At 38.6% G+C, this 15,464-nt stretch overlaps 1 protein-coding gene across 1 annotated transcript; it reads left to right on the top strand.

The window, feature by feature from the left end:
- Positions 1–240: 240 nt before the first annotated feature.
- Positions 241–3,515, top strand: LOC140241864 (F-box/LRR-repeat protein 14-like). Its single transcript, XM_072321621.1, has one exon. The coding sequence runs from the start codon at positions 241–243 to the stop codon at positions 1,663–1,665; it is 1,425 nt and encodes a 474-aa protein (XP_072177722.1). The 3' UTR covers positions 1,666–3,515.
- The last annotated feature ends 11,949 nt before the right edge of the window (positions 3,516–15,464 follow it).

Genomic DNA, 15,464 nt, shown 5'->3' with positions numbered 1-15,464 from the left:
CCTGCGGTGCACGCTCGACTAGTCGGAAAGAATACTGAACGTCACAACAGCAGCGCCGTACGCCGCGCTGGACTGAGTCACGTGACTTATCAATGAATGCCTGAGGCCACTGCAAATACGTTCTTACACAGCGCGATGGTAAACGAGTGTACCGAGGGGGTAGCTAGCACACTGTGCTTCGCCAGCCACAAACCGCGACCTGAGCGGCCCCGTCTCATCTGTCCATACCCACGCTGTGTTATGCACTGTGAACTGATATCGATGCACGCATGCATGCTCATTCAACGGACGTGTGTTATAGCGTATGCATCTATGCGGCACAGCGTGCAACGAGAATGTGGTGTGTGCATAGAATCGGCCGTCCGAGGCGGCGGATTTCTGCATGGAAAACATCGCAAATGTGAAGCCATTGGGAATCGAAGAAGCCGTCGAAACAGAGCCAGTCGCTCTGTGGACGAAATGCCCTTCGACAAGTACCAAGAGGAAACTCACATTTCATGTTTGTTTCCTGAAGTACTCGCCTTAATTTTCGGCTATTTGGACGTACGTGATAAAGGCCGCGTAGCACAGGTCTGTCGTGCATGGAGAGACGCGGCGTATCACCGCTCGGTATGGCGTGGAGTGGAGGCCAAGTTGCATTTGCGGCGGGCAAACCCCTCTTTGTTTCCAAGTCTTGTGGCACGGGGGATCAAACGAGTTCAGATACTCAGTTTACGACGGAGTTTGAGCCATGTTTTGCAGGGAATGCCAAGCATACAGAGCCTAAATCTCAGTGGTTGTTACAACCTGACTGATGTTGGTCTGTCGCATGCCTTCACAAGGGAGATCAACACACTAACAGTACTGAATCTCAGTCTATGCAAGCAGATCACCGATACAAGTTTGTGGCGAATCGAGCAGTATTTGAAACAGTTGGAGGTGCTCGACTTGGCAGGATGCAGCAACATCACCAACACGGGACTCCTGGTTATCGCCAGGGGACTTCACAAACTCAAAGGATTGAATCTTAGAAGTTGTCGGCACATATCTGACGTGGGAATCGGTTACTTAGCTGGAGTGAGTGTGGAGGCGGCGAGGGGGACGCGAGATTTGGAACTCTTGGTGCTACAGGATTGTCAGAAATTAAGTGACACAGCTCTGATGAGCATTGCCAAAGGATTGCAGAAGCTCGCCAGTCTCAACTTGAGTTTTTGTTGCGGCATCACGGACACGGGCATGATCAGCCTCTCCAGGATGCCGAGTCTTCGCGAACTCAACCTCCGGAGCTGCGACAACATTAGCGACATCGGCATTGCTCACCTCGCCGAGTATGGGGGACACTTTAACACACTGGATGCCAGCTTCTGCGACAAGATCGGGGACGCTGCGCTATCGCACATCGCTCAGGGAATGCCCAGTTTGACGAATTGTAGTCTAAGTTCTTGCCATATCACCGACGAGGGGTTGGGGAGATTGGTCCGGAATCTCCACAACCTCACCACCCTCAACATCGGACAGTGTGTCAGCGTGACGGACAGAAGCCTGGCTCTCATTGCTGAGCATTTGAAAGAATTGCAATGCATCGATCTGTATGGCTGCACGATGATCACCACCGTTGGCCTAGAACGGATCATGCAACTCCCGTGCCTATCTGTCCTCAACCTCGGGCTCTGGCACAAGAGGTAGTAGTAGTAGCAGCAGGAGTAGTCGCTCACTTTATATTCAGCAGATTACGATGTGTTAATTTTTACCGAGTGACTGCTGGGTTGTCACAACGCCACACTCCACGGGAATGAAATCTTGTTTCTTCACTGATGATCAGTGAAATGAAATATTATTTTTTACGAGCTACTGAGCGCCCTTAAAAATACTTTTAACGTTTTTAAACTGCATATAGAGTCGAAGCAGCAATGTAGATGAACAGAAGCAGAAGAACACCGAGTTTTTATCTAAAATGATGCAAGACGTACATGTTAAATCACTTATCCCACTAGCACCTGTAGATAGGAGTCAACCACCAGTAAAGAAGGCAAAACTGACATTTTATGACAGTAAAAAGGAAACAATTCTTCGGTAAAAATAAATCTGCAAGAGTTTAGGAATGAAACAGCTGCTGGTGAATATTATGTGAACGGGGAATATGTTAAAATCAAAAGGTCATCTGAGGTAACATTTACACGTGTCTATGATACAGTATATGACTCGTACATATAGACAATGTACATGACTGCCCGTGTAGATAGGAAGTTTATCTTGGACAGATATTGTTCAGTTTTTCAATTTCTATTCCTTATATTTCGAGACGAAGCGAATTGCGGGTACTGACATATGTTTAAAATCCTTCAGAAGAAATAGAGAAATATGACAAAATGTCGTACAAGAGGTGTAATCCAGATCTATATTATATGCCATACTTAAAAAAAACAAAACATTTTGATACATGTCACACCATCCTACACCATGATATTTTACTCGTTCTACTTCTACGCCAAATCGTTGTTTTACATCATGAAGTGTTCAAGTTTTTGCACGTTATTAATACACTAATGTCGCATGTATACAACTTGGCAGAAGACGTATGATTTATTGTCATTCTTGTTCTGCGTTCGATACGAAACAGAAATGGCCTAAGAAAGTATGAAACAGTTGTAGACTGCATGGCTGTATGGTTTTGAATAACGCACCGGGATAATGCAGTGCCATGAGCGCAAGACGGTACAAGTATTGTGCGCAGACGAATCGGGTTCAAAGGTCATCAGTTCTAGCCTTTAACCTCTCCTGTTTATGGTTAAAGTGCGGAGAGGAGCGCCCATTGCTATGCTATTCACTCCTCATATCCCAGCGCACCACAATACTTCATGCTGGCTCGGTACAATCAGCCTCTCGATTTTGCAAGGAAGTGCCCAAGGCTCCCGTGCAGGATTTGTTATTTTCCCTTTTTAAACAGGCCAGCCATATTTTGTTTTGTTTTGTTGTTTTTTTTTCTTTTTTCCTTTTTCTTTTATACGTTGTGTTCCTTATGATACGGGCTCACTCAGTACTTTCGCGACACAGTCTGGTATAATATTCGATGTTTGAAAATTGGCTCAATCGAAACATGAGAATGAACGTGAAGATATTAAGCTGGAAGCTACATGCCACGAAGACTGCGAATGCTCTTGGGTAAATTCTTGACGTGAAATCTGCAAATATAAAATGGTAGAACGTTTCGTCACCTAAAAATGAGAAAAGGGTCTGAGCTTCCGTATTCCACCGGTGCTATCCCTCTCTAAATACATTCGTACATCTACTCTACATTGGCAGACAACACAAAAGTAATTTTTAACGTTTGTGTAGGACTTACTGTATGTATCTGATGAGAGGGTAATTTTACACACATTATCTTTCCCGTTGATGGTCGCGTCGGGTTTTAGCCAGGGCTGTAATTTTCTCCCAAAAGGAAATTTACATTGTAAGTCATGCATGTGTAATCCAAACCTGCTTTCTTCAGTGTCTAGAGCCAACTGATTTCATTTTTTTTTGGGGGGGGGGGGGCTGTGTTTTTAATGGAACTCGCTGACAAAGATAATGGAAACAAACGCTTTGATATTATCTTCATTTGAACTACAAGTCATGTATCAGAGTGAGTTTCATGAAATAGTGTTGTAATTAAGGTGTTACCTACCTCAAATATGTCATATGTACGATGATTTTCAGTGGAAAAGAAAAATAAGCATGGCAGGGAATTTGTTGTTGAAAAAAAAAAAGACATGTATGATTTTCATGAAGTTTTGCGCCCGCCTGACTGGGGGAAGTGAGAAAATTTGCAAGTACAATTATGAAGGCAGTTCTAGTCAATCATATAGGGAAATTGTTAATTATTGCTACAAGATTTGCGACCTCTAAAAGCAGGCACTCAGTACCCCCCTCACCGAATGTGCTCAGATTTCATTTCCATATATCTAGATATAATTGCCTCATGGAAACAAATATTATTATTTACGCTCCTTTTTTTTTAATCACGACAACTGAACATCCGTGGTCTCATGATTGGAAGACAAAGATACGCATTAGTATTGTACATTAATGTTGTAGCCTTAAACGCACTCTTCAATGAAGTAACGTTTTATGTCAGATGTAAGTAGCGTCAATGATTATATTGGGAATATAATATTCGATATATAAATATATATCTATTAAAAAAAAAAACTCAACGACTAATGTGGTTGTATTTATATCCATCAGAAGTCAGTGGTTTGTTTGTTGCTTACCCCCGGTTGTATTGATGATGCTTCGCGATAAGATTTTCCGTTAAACATGCAGACGTTAAACATGAAGATAACACATTGTCACTATAACTAAGCCCTACTATAGTTAAGTGAAATGGTGTGTACAGGTATAGACGTAGTGAGTGAATACATAATTCAGTTCCATTTACATATTCTTTAAGTTAATGAGGCCTACACGTACACCATGTACCAATGTATATTTATACATGTGAGTGTGTGCCAGGGTGTCATGTGTGTGCATGTGTGTGTGTGTGTGTGCACATGCGCGCTATTCTATGAGCTCTCTTTTTTTTTTCTTCCAACTGCAAAGAGAAGATAATGTGCAAAACCCAGGGTAATGTCAAATACGTGTACATGTAAACATAATAGGCTACCCGATGATTATCTCAAAATGAAATGCTTTGCAGTGATAAGAAAACTAGCAAGGAAAACAATGAAATAGACAACTGTATTCTTATAGAACTTCTGGCATTTCATTGAATTATTAATACATTCGTACTACATTGTATTACGGTGTGCAGGACCGAGTTAGTCATCGAATCGCTCAGAAACTCAACCGGGAAAACAGAAAGTAATAGCAATTGAAGGTTCACTATTTTCATAAAAAAGCGTTAAACTTTGTTCACATCTTTAAGATGTGATTAAATAGTAAGGATTTAAATATAAAAATGTTTCGTGAAAATCAAATCTTACTGTCATTCCATAAATGCTGCTCCTGCTTCAGCAGTACAGAGCAATATAAAGATCTGCATTATGATACAATAAGAAAGTTTGAGATTTTTTTTCTTTTAATAATTAAGCCCGTACAGTGAAATACGCGAGATTGGAATTTTAAATGAATGATGGTTGCATGACTGTATAGAACTAATTGAAACTTCGATTTGTTCGGTGTAGGCCTACATGATTGTATACTTCAACCAGGGAAGTATATAGAAGGGAAAATCTCGTCTCCCTCCCTGGTTCAACGGATAGAAACACGGCATCCCCATGTTTAGGTCACCGATTCGAGCCTGGCAGGAATCGTGGTCTCGATAGGCGAGGCATTATGCTCATAAGGTAGGGTGTGGGTGTCTATTATCTATTGGCTCCCTTGTTATTAACTTATACAGTGACAGTCTTCTCCCATGTTTAAAGGAGGATTGCGGATGATTTTCAGACTTTCACATTTGAACAGCTACTTGAGTATATAAATTGGTTATACTGGGTACAGAGTTCCAGAATTTATAGTGATTTGGATGAAGAATGAGCAGGTTTTCAAAATTTTGAACAAAGCCAATCACAATGAACGAGGATGATGACGTAGCAGCTTCACCAAAAGAATGCATGGGTGGGGGCTCAAGGAAACCGAACAAAAGAAGAAAGTATGCATACTTTCTGCACTATTGGCAGGCGAACTTGTTAAGCAAGCGATACATTATTGTATTGAACAGGAATTACATTGCTAAATTTCTGAAATATGTGAGTCTCTCCTATTATATGTCATCATCCTTTTTCAGTGTAATTTGTTTTGGGTCAGAGTACTGGTTTCTCTGCTCAAGGACCACAATAGTTCCACAAATCTTAAACATGTATGTACACTACATGATGTCAAATTGTGGAAATCGCCTGGACTTCCCCTTTAATCAAATACAACGTGTGTATACACAGGTACAGAGGTTTCATTGAAATTGGATAAGACATTGACATTTAATGGAAAGTTTCGCGTTTCCCAGAAATATAATATTGATCACATTCGTATAATTATGTCAATTTAATGATGTAATACCCATACGTCTCTCATTTACTTGCACATATTGCCCATGTTTGGAATATAAATTGAAGATAAATAATTTTTTTTCTTCCAATATCAAATTGCAAAAGTTGTTTAGCAATCATGACTCTGCAAAGGAAAGGATTTTATACAGCTCCAAAGGAATCGACCGTAAAAAAACAAAAACAAACCGATTTTAAAACATGTTTGTGCATATACAAGCCTCACACATTCCCTCGACTTGAATACCCTGACATAATGTTCTAAAGAGGTACGTTAAGCGCCCATCATTATGCTAGAAAAAAAAAATATGTTGACTTTCCTTTATATCTTTTTTTATATCACTGTATATTGTTGGTAACGTCACGAAGTGTTGTATACTAATAGTTCGTTAGTTGTTGTTTTTTTTTCCTGCTTCATCCAGTGATGGCTGCACCAAAACTTTCAAAATTCATAATATTTTTTGAACTGATTGTCCGATTTTCCTCAAAATTCTCTGATGTGTTCTTCGTTGCTGCATTTCCACAAATTTACTTGCTGAAACGCAGTGATGAATTTCAATTTCGCTCTTTTTTTCTTTTTAGTAACCCACTGCAACAGCGCCCAAACTAAACACAAACAAACCAACAAACATTACAAAAACGGTACGGATAGAGGTGTAACCACTGTAACTCTCTTGCTAATCTGTTATGCATGTCTCCCGTTTCTTAGAGGTTTTATTGATAAAGTTAGTCTGGAAAAGAAAATAGAAGAAAGAGGGAAATTTACAAATATGAACTCGAAAATTTAATCCAAATCGGACATGGAACTGGATTATGGAAATTGTAAAGTTTCGCTGATTTTCACGAACAGCTCTTGAACAGTCGGTTATAACAATTCATTATGCAAATACAACTATAGTGGGTTGATGATGTCATTGCCCCACGACAATATTGCCACATGGTTTGCAGACTGTTTGTTCATAAAATCTTGATATTTTCAGTGGATTTTGGTTGTTGTTTTTGCTGTTCAAACGCAATGTTGCACCACATTCTCAAATCCTAATATATCTGACTGAGCATTCTTTTGAAGTTGTTAACAATGAACAATATTATGTTTTTCACTTTTATATAGCATAAGATTTTTTTCATTGAATATTTATATCCTTTTATCATATTTTATCTTCTTTTGTTTTCTGAAACTTCATAACTTTCTTCGGTCAGATTTTCATTGTCGCGCATGCTTGTAAAATTTCACTCTTTCTTTTAACCAGGAAACAACTAACTTTTATAGGGATAGTACAGTATTTGTGAGGATGAGAATTGGGCTTTTAACTTTTTGCGAGATAACAAGAAAACACTAATGATATAGTACAGAGCATACCATTTTAAGAGGAATTCAAAGTTTATTTGACGAAAATCGGGTTTGGAATGAGTGAAACATCCAAAAACAAAGTGAAACAAAGCGATAGTAATAAAGTGTAGGTCCCACACTTTATTAGAATCGCTCTTTGGGGGACATCTCAGCCATTTCAAAACCAATTTTCATCAAATAAACGTTGAATTCCTCATAGAATCCCATGCTCTTTCATATTTCATAAGAGGTTTCTCATTATCTCTCCAAAAATATTAGAAACCTGAAATTAGGTATCAACCAAAACTATACGATCCCTTTAACTGGTAAGGAAAGTACCCTTTCTCTTCTCATTCCAATCCTCCGTCTTCCTGTAGATAAAGTGGTAAATCACAGCAGAAGTGTATTCTGAATACACAAAGGAAGTGCTATTAAGTTCCATCTTCACCTTAAAGCCCTGCTATTTATCATTTTGCAGATGAAAAAGTGCTGCAAAATAGTTCTAGAATGTGAGTTATGGATGGAACAACCAACTTAAAAATTTTAATCAGTATAATCAATGTTAGGTATTGTTAGATATACAAAATGTGAACAGCAATTTTATTAAAATCATTTCTAGAATGCACCGTCAATACAATTAGGTTTATTGAGAAAATTTGTGATAATCTCCTTATATTTGCGGCTTCATACGAATTTTTACATAGTAGGATGTTTTGTGACAAGTGAACTATAGGTTATGCATCCATTCGAACATTTTTAATCACTGCTCCCAATGGTAACGGTGACTTTAACTACTTTTGCGTTGCATGAATATGGCCGAAGAAAGACAAAGATCCATGATTGTAATGAAATTATCCTTTCATGTGTATTATAGGTAGAAGATCATGACAAATCGCTTTTAACCAATTCCACTGATTTTTGGGAATATGAATCAAGTATCAAATTACTATAGCGACTTTGAATTTATTCATAAATCACGCGTTCTATTGCCTTACTTCTTAGATTATAGTATCTAACCCTTTGGCGTATATTATCACCGTCTTTCTTGTACGAAAATTACAATTATAATTATGTGCGGATGTGAATATATTATGTGAATCATTGGAGATATCAAAGTTGTGTTTTTTTATAGAAATTATCAGTATTTCTATGTATGAAATACCTCAAGTGCTGGAACATGCATGCTTTGTACATCACACGATTGGAAAACTCAAATAGCAACGTCACTCATTGGTATTATCGCATGGGAATTATTCGAGAAGGAGTTGTTAAAAGCATACTTCGTATCAGGAGAGATAAGCATGCAGAGACCATCAGAGTATGTTCAATCGTTTGGCCGCCATCATTATTGTAAGTGAGCTATGAATAAACTAAGAAGGAAGATTCATATACTCGTTAGTAATTTTAACTTCTACAGACATGCCGGAACCCTCGACGAATTCGCTTTCATTTTGTGTAAAACGCACGGGATGAATCATGCACAAGAGCAAAGGCACGGATACCCATATTGTATGCGCACAAGTTTAACTTACAGCTGGTTTAGACATAATGAAGATAATTAATGAAAAATACAACAAGTAGCTGCATCTTTCTCTTTTATTTAAACAGTATCATTACAATTCTTTATTCATCTAATTCTTTTTGATATAATATAACATTCTTAAGTCCAGTGGTACAATGCAGTGAATCAATGTCAGTTTCATATCTACAGTAATAGCTTGATTTTTTAAACACTTTTAAATTAACAAGTTTAGGATCTTCGTCAATGCTTTGTAAAACATCTGTTGCAACACTCTTCGACTTTTCTTGTCTTCAACTTCCACCGTCTTTTTCAGAGTTGAGTGTTCTCCTCAGTACCGTAAAGATCAACTTACGCGGAGTTGACTGTTTATATACCCCAAAAGCGTTGCACCCCCTCGCACCCTCTTTCTCTCTTTCGCTCTCTACAATTTATCCATGAAACAATGAAAAGTTCCCTCAACCGTCATCCTATGTTCCTTTCCATCGTCTCTATACTGTCTGGAATCATTTTGATGAGTCCACTTTATACTGTTCCAGCATTTCACTAATTGAAGACTGCCTCCTACTTTTGAGACGCAAACTTCAAAGCGATCGAAGAGAAATTCATCTTCTTCACGCATTTTGAACCCACTTCTACTGTATTATCTCTCCTGATTATTTTCCATCCAGACACGATACACAGTTTTTATATACACACAAACACACACACACACACACACACACACACACACACACTCTCTCTCTATATATATATATATCTATTACTTTCTTTATTTTTACTTTTCCGGAACGATGCTGTAGGTCAGAGCCTGTTCACAGGGACCTGTTTTATGAAGAGTTGTAATAATTGATTATAATACATTACACTTGATTTCTATCACAAGTCTATATGACAGCCTGTGCAAGGAAATTTATAATCGACTATATCTTTTTGATAAAACAGGGCCCAGGATTGTTTCATCGGCTGCTCTTGATCCTTCCAATTATATATAGCCTGGGCTAACCACATTCAAACATGTATCGTAAATTCTAAAAATCTGTATGACACACTACACGGCAGGGAAGGATGAAAACTGCTTGAGACCCAGGACCCATATACGTATAGTAGTTACTCGTAATCAAATACACAATTATTCTTCCAATGTTCGTCCAGCTTATTCTTAAAAATCATTAATAGAGCACTCTCTTCTTTCTCCGTCTCTCTTTCTCCATTTCACACTCTCTTTCACACACACGCAGACTATTCCGTAACCTTTAGTGGGATTTCATTAAAACTATGTCATCACTGAATGTAATCATGATATACATGTATTGAAATTGACAATTTTCGTTAAGTCGTATGTTCGACAAATATTAGATATAAATCAAAAAGAGCGATTGAATACTACATTATTCTGGGTGAAAGAATGCGGACTTACTAATAATTCATTTTCTATAACTGTCATTTATTGAAATAGATAACTGGTATAAATTACAGTTAGGCGCATACAACAATATTTGCACGTTATAACAGGAATGGTTTTAATTTAAGTCTTGATATTTTTTTTTTTTTGCAATCCCCTATAAACTACCCCCACATCTTCTATTAAAGAACACACACATTTATACATTTGCATAAGCATTTACTTTTTTCCCATTTTTTAAAATGCTATTTTGATTTCATAATTATGAATATTTCCTTGGAGATTCTAATTTGAATGTTCAGATGCACGCACGGACCCAAAATACATAATATTCAACTATACAAGATAAAAATACAAAACATAATATCCTGCCAGGGAGTATATAGGGCTATGCTAGACAAACGCCAACACAACACGCATAACACACACACACACACACACACACACACACACACACACACGCACACGCACACACTAATATGACGGGAGTTACAGTACAATGTAGTATGTTTTAAAGAATGGCTGACGAGTTCAAGACAAAACGGAGACCTCGGCTTCTTCAAGCATATACGCATACTCTCGAGAAAAAAAAAATTGCGCAAAGCCCCCCCCCCCCCCCCAAAAAAAAGAAAAAAAAAAAGAGTGAAATCCCTCACGCACGCGTAATTTTCAGGTAGTAATTTACATGTAATAGCAGTGAATAATCGAGAAGTCACCGGCTAACATCAACAGCGAACGCTGCAAGATTAGGTCTATACGCTTCATGGATTCATACACAAACAGTATATGTAATTGCCTGCAATATGTCTGAAGTCAACTTCAAAGTCAGAATTGGAGAAGGGGTGAAATGAAATGAACGATGTCAAAATTGGGAAATCCTTACTCCAAGATTTGGGAGATCTTTGAATAGCATCAACTTAATTGCTTTTTAGTTAAGTATATTATATTAATGATTATTGCGGTCCTCGTTAGTATACTGACCTTGAAAAAGCAATTGCATATTTCTTACCTTAGGGCTTCGCAATGAAAGTGCTGATATAATCGGAAAACGTGTCGTGTTGATATAATTTTGCCTCATACTGGTGTCATTAAAGGGAAGATAAACCCCAAGAGCAATGTGGATTGAGTGAAAGCAGCAACATTAGTAGAACACATCAGTGAAAGTTTGAAGAAAATCGGACAATCGATGCAAAAGTTATTAATTTTTAAAGTTTTGGTGTTGGAACCGCTGGACGAGGAGACTACTAGAGGTTATGACGTATGAGTGGACAACAATACCAAGAAAATATAAAGAAAATTCTACAAAAATCCATTTTTCATGAAAATTACAAATTCCATCAACTTGATATTGACATCTGTTAGGGGTAGCAATTATTCCCCCTGCTTTCTGAAAGAGGTTGGTCCATTGCTCTTTCATAATTCTAGAAAAGTGAATTTTTGTTGAATTTCCTTTATATTTTCTTCGTATTGTTGTCCACTCATACGTCATATCCTCTAGTAGTCTCCTCATCCAGCGGTTTCAACACAAAAACTTTAAAAATTCATAACTTTTGCATCGATTGTCCGATTTTCCTCAAAGTTTCACTGATGTGTTATACTCATGTTGCTGCTTTCACTCAATCCACATTGCTTTTTGGGTTTACCTTCCCTTTAAAGGAAATGTGTTTCCTGTTTCTTTAAACCTTTCCTCACTTTCCACCATACTCCTCCGCAGTCACGTTACGGGAGACGAGTCGGCCACGTGATTTGTGACATCAAAACAATTCGCACTGACCTCCGCTGGAATTAGGATGAAAATATCACATCGGAGTGCGCCAATTATTTATTTCTGAATCCTGATATGCATCTCGACGTCGGATTAAAGATGATGACGACATCGAGGGTAGGATCAAAAGGGGCAAGAGGAAATGGGGAGAGGAATTAAAGTAAAGAAACACACAGAAATTGCATGCCTTCGGTCACAGTGTACAACACGGAAACAATGCAATATTCTTCATGCCGCTGGTGAAAAATCTATGCTGTGTCCATGCACGTGAGGACGGCTCCAGTTAAACACACCAACGCTTGTAATCATGTCAAGCTTTAGTAATAATGGTAATCTAAGATGTGATTCATTATATTCTGTGTGGGTGGGACAGAACAATGTGAAGAAGCAACTCCTTCACCGTATACGTCTACCGTACAAGTATAAACGTTCTTACCAATAATAAAAAAAGAAAAAAAAAAAGAAGAAAGGGATGGGGAGGGAGGGGCTCACGTTTTTTGTAGTGTCACGCTCTGCATTTTGTTCCCCCATCTGCGGATATTAAATTAATGGTCGACTGGGCGCAATTTTGGACGAAAACGAACAGAAACTCACACTTTCGATATTGCGAATCGATATAGCACGACGTCAACGCACTTTTCACGTCTGCGCGATAGGTTGTAGAATCGTGTCGACTCGAAGCGCAGTTGTGAACAGAGGCGTTTATTCATACGAGTTCTGAATACAAAGTTTAGGGTCAAAGGGCTTAAACAGCCGTATACAAGCATATAAACAGCTGCCCCTTTCTATCATTAAAAAAAAAAAAAAAAAATGCAGTTTGTACGGGATCCGAAGCTCACAGTATACATGGTATAGTACATGTTGTGAATGCTGTATCATGATGCCGGTATACAATAGCTTGGAAATGAAGTTGATACACAAGACAATCTGGGATGCGTACGTACATACCACATACACACAGGCACACACGCACAGAACATGAAGAACCAAGGAGCTATTAATAGCTCCTTGGAAGAACTAACATTTGAGATAATGCTGCTTATTTTGTCTTGCTTTCTTTGTGTGTGTGTGTGTGTGTGTGTGTGTGTGTGCAACAATTTGTTCTCCCGCAGATCCGGCATACAGTATATAATTTAATTTCATCCGTTTCGAGAGATGGTCCGGGATCTTAATTCAAAAAACCCCTCTTACCCACCACCCCCTCCACTAGCCCCCCCCCCCCCCCCATCACCCACCCATACCGCTGTCCCTCTTTCCTTGTCTCTTCCTTCTTTTAGAAACGCTTTGCACTTGTGGGTTACTATATACCTTCGAGATAATAAGGCAACCTAAAGTTCGACAAAGAAGTGAATGTATGCACCTCTCTTCCTTTAGAAGAAGAAACTCCTGGATGCAGTGTGACAAGCCGCCTGACGGACATGGTGGCACGACGCTCTCTCTCTCTTCCCTCCCTCTCTCTATCCAACCCTCTCTTGTTATTACGTTGCCAGAAAAGTCAACCATTTTCCCTTCTGTATACACTGCCATCTGAATGGTGATGTTCAAACCGCACTTTCCCGAACAAACAAGGAAGCCAAATGGCGGTCCAAGCCACTAAGCGTTTATCAAAACACAGCTTTTCACAGCTTTTCACGTGTCTTTCTCTCTATATACATGGGCCAAAGGGAAGTTTAAATCCGCTCTTTAAGACTTCAAAACCCTCTGTATTGCTGTGGTCTAATGATAAGACTTTAAAGAGACAATTTTAAAAGTTTGCCTCTGATTGGGTGGTCCTTCCACCTAAGCCAAGTGATACGAACATGAATATTCACATTCCTTAACCTTTTCACATGTCTTTCTCTATATATACGTTGGCCAAAGGGAACTTTAAATCCACTTCAACACCATCCGTATTGCTGTGGTCTTATGGTAAGAAAGAGACAATTATAAAAGTTTGTCTCTGATGGGTGGTCCTTCAACCTATAACAAAAGCCAAGTGATACAAAACATGAATATTCACTTTCCAAACCTGGTAAAAATAACTGATGTATAAACGGTCACCATGATAGTCGTGATGTAACACGCATTTCCCTGTAGAGTGTAACTAGTTGGGCACATGAAATTCAAATCAATTCATTGGAGTGAGTCTCAAGCAAAACATTATGTCTCCAATTCGAAAGCTAAATTACGCATGGTTTAGAATATCAATAACAAAATAACAAAAGAGAAACAAGTTTAGAATAATGCAGATCAATACAGTTCATCCCCGAGTGCATTATATTGATATACGTTTAGAACATTATTCTGAACAACAAAGTAATATCCATGACATCTAATTAATGTTTCAAGGAACTACGTACGACATGGAAGTTGGAAGGTTTTTGCCTGTTTATTCCTATGAAATTCATGACGCATTTTGATTATGCTTGACCGTGGCGCTCGTGATCTCTTTCTGATCGACCTTATCTTAAATCTAGATTCTCGCTGGTGAGTGTGAGCCTGATTAAAAGTCGTTTGCCATTTCCATTCCTTTGAAATGCGAGTCAATTTGGGGGAGTGAACACAGGAAAAAAAAAATATCAGCAACCAAGATTAATGTACAGGTTTCATAAAAATCAGACCTAGGAGAAGAAAGTTACGATCAATGTTCCAGTTCGCAGATTTTTCCAAACAACATAGTATATTAGCTAGGCTCCAGAATGTTGAGAGAATTGAAATGAATGAATGATTCCCTTTCCTCCTATACAGTTGTAAGTTTCCCACTGATCTACACACTTATCTCCCTTAATTTCTGTGATTTTGCGAATTCATTTAATTCGCTGCGAAGCAGAACCGTAAAATAATCACTTATTGTGGTTAAAAAGTTGTATACTATAGTCGCTAAGTTATATGGATTTAACCGTGATTTTCATAATATTTTGTGGTGCACAGATCAGTGGGAGAGATGTGACAAATTCATAATCATCCTCAGTTCAGCTTATATGACTGTGTATAGTAGCACTGTTTGGTATTAAGATAAAGTATTGAAAAATAACGTTAACTCATGTCAAAGTTCGATGAAACTACTTCCGGTCTTTTCTTCAGATTGTACTCTGTAGGCCTATACTAACTAAAACTAGCTTGTCAAAACAATGGCGATGATGATGGAAAGAAAAAAAAAACATTAGTCGTAAGTGTTAGGCCTACTCCGTTCCTCATGCATGGACTTGTGTGTGTGTGTGTGGGGGGGGGGGGGGGGACTGTGTATTTGACCTAGCGTGTATTGTCATGCATGTTGAGGAATCAAATTGATGCATTGACTTTGTTTGAACTGTTTTCCCACAAGGATTACTAGCCAGGAAGGCACACATACACACACACACACACACACACACATCCACCCACCACCTCCACCATTCTCTCTAATCTCTCAGGCAAAGACTGGAAGTGAAAAGAATTGATTTAGAGTCACGGTGAATCTTTGGTGC

This window comes from Diadema setosum, chromosome 2 (genome assembly GCF_964275005.1).
Source record: "Diadema setosum chromosome 2, eeDiaSeto1, whole genome shotgun sequence".
NCBI lineage: Eukaryota > Metazoa > Echinodermata > Echinoidea > Diadematoida > Diadematidae > Diadema > Diadema setosum.
The sequence above is the reverse complement of the archived record's forward strand: the minus strand, read 5'-3'. Positions and strand labels throughout refer to the sequence as shown.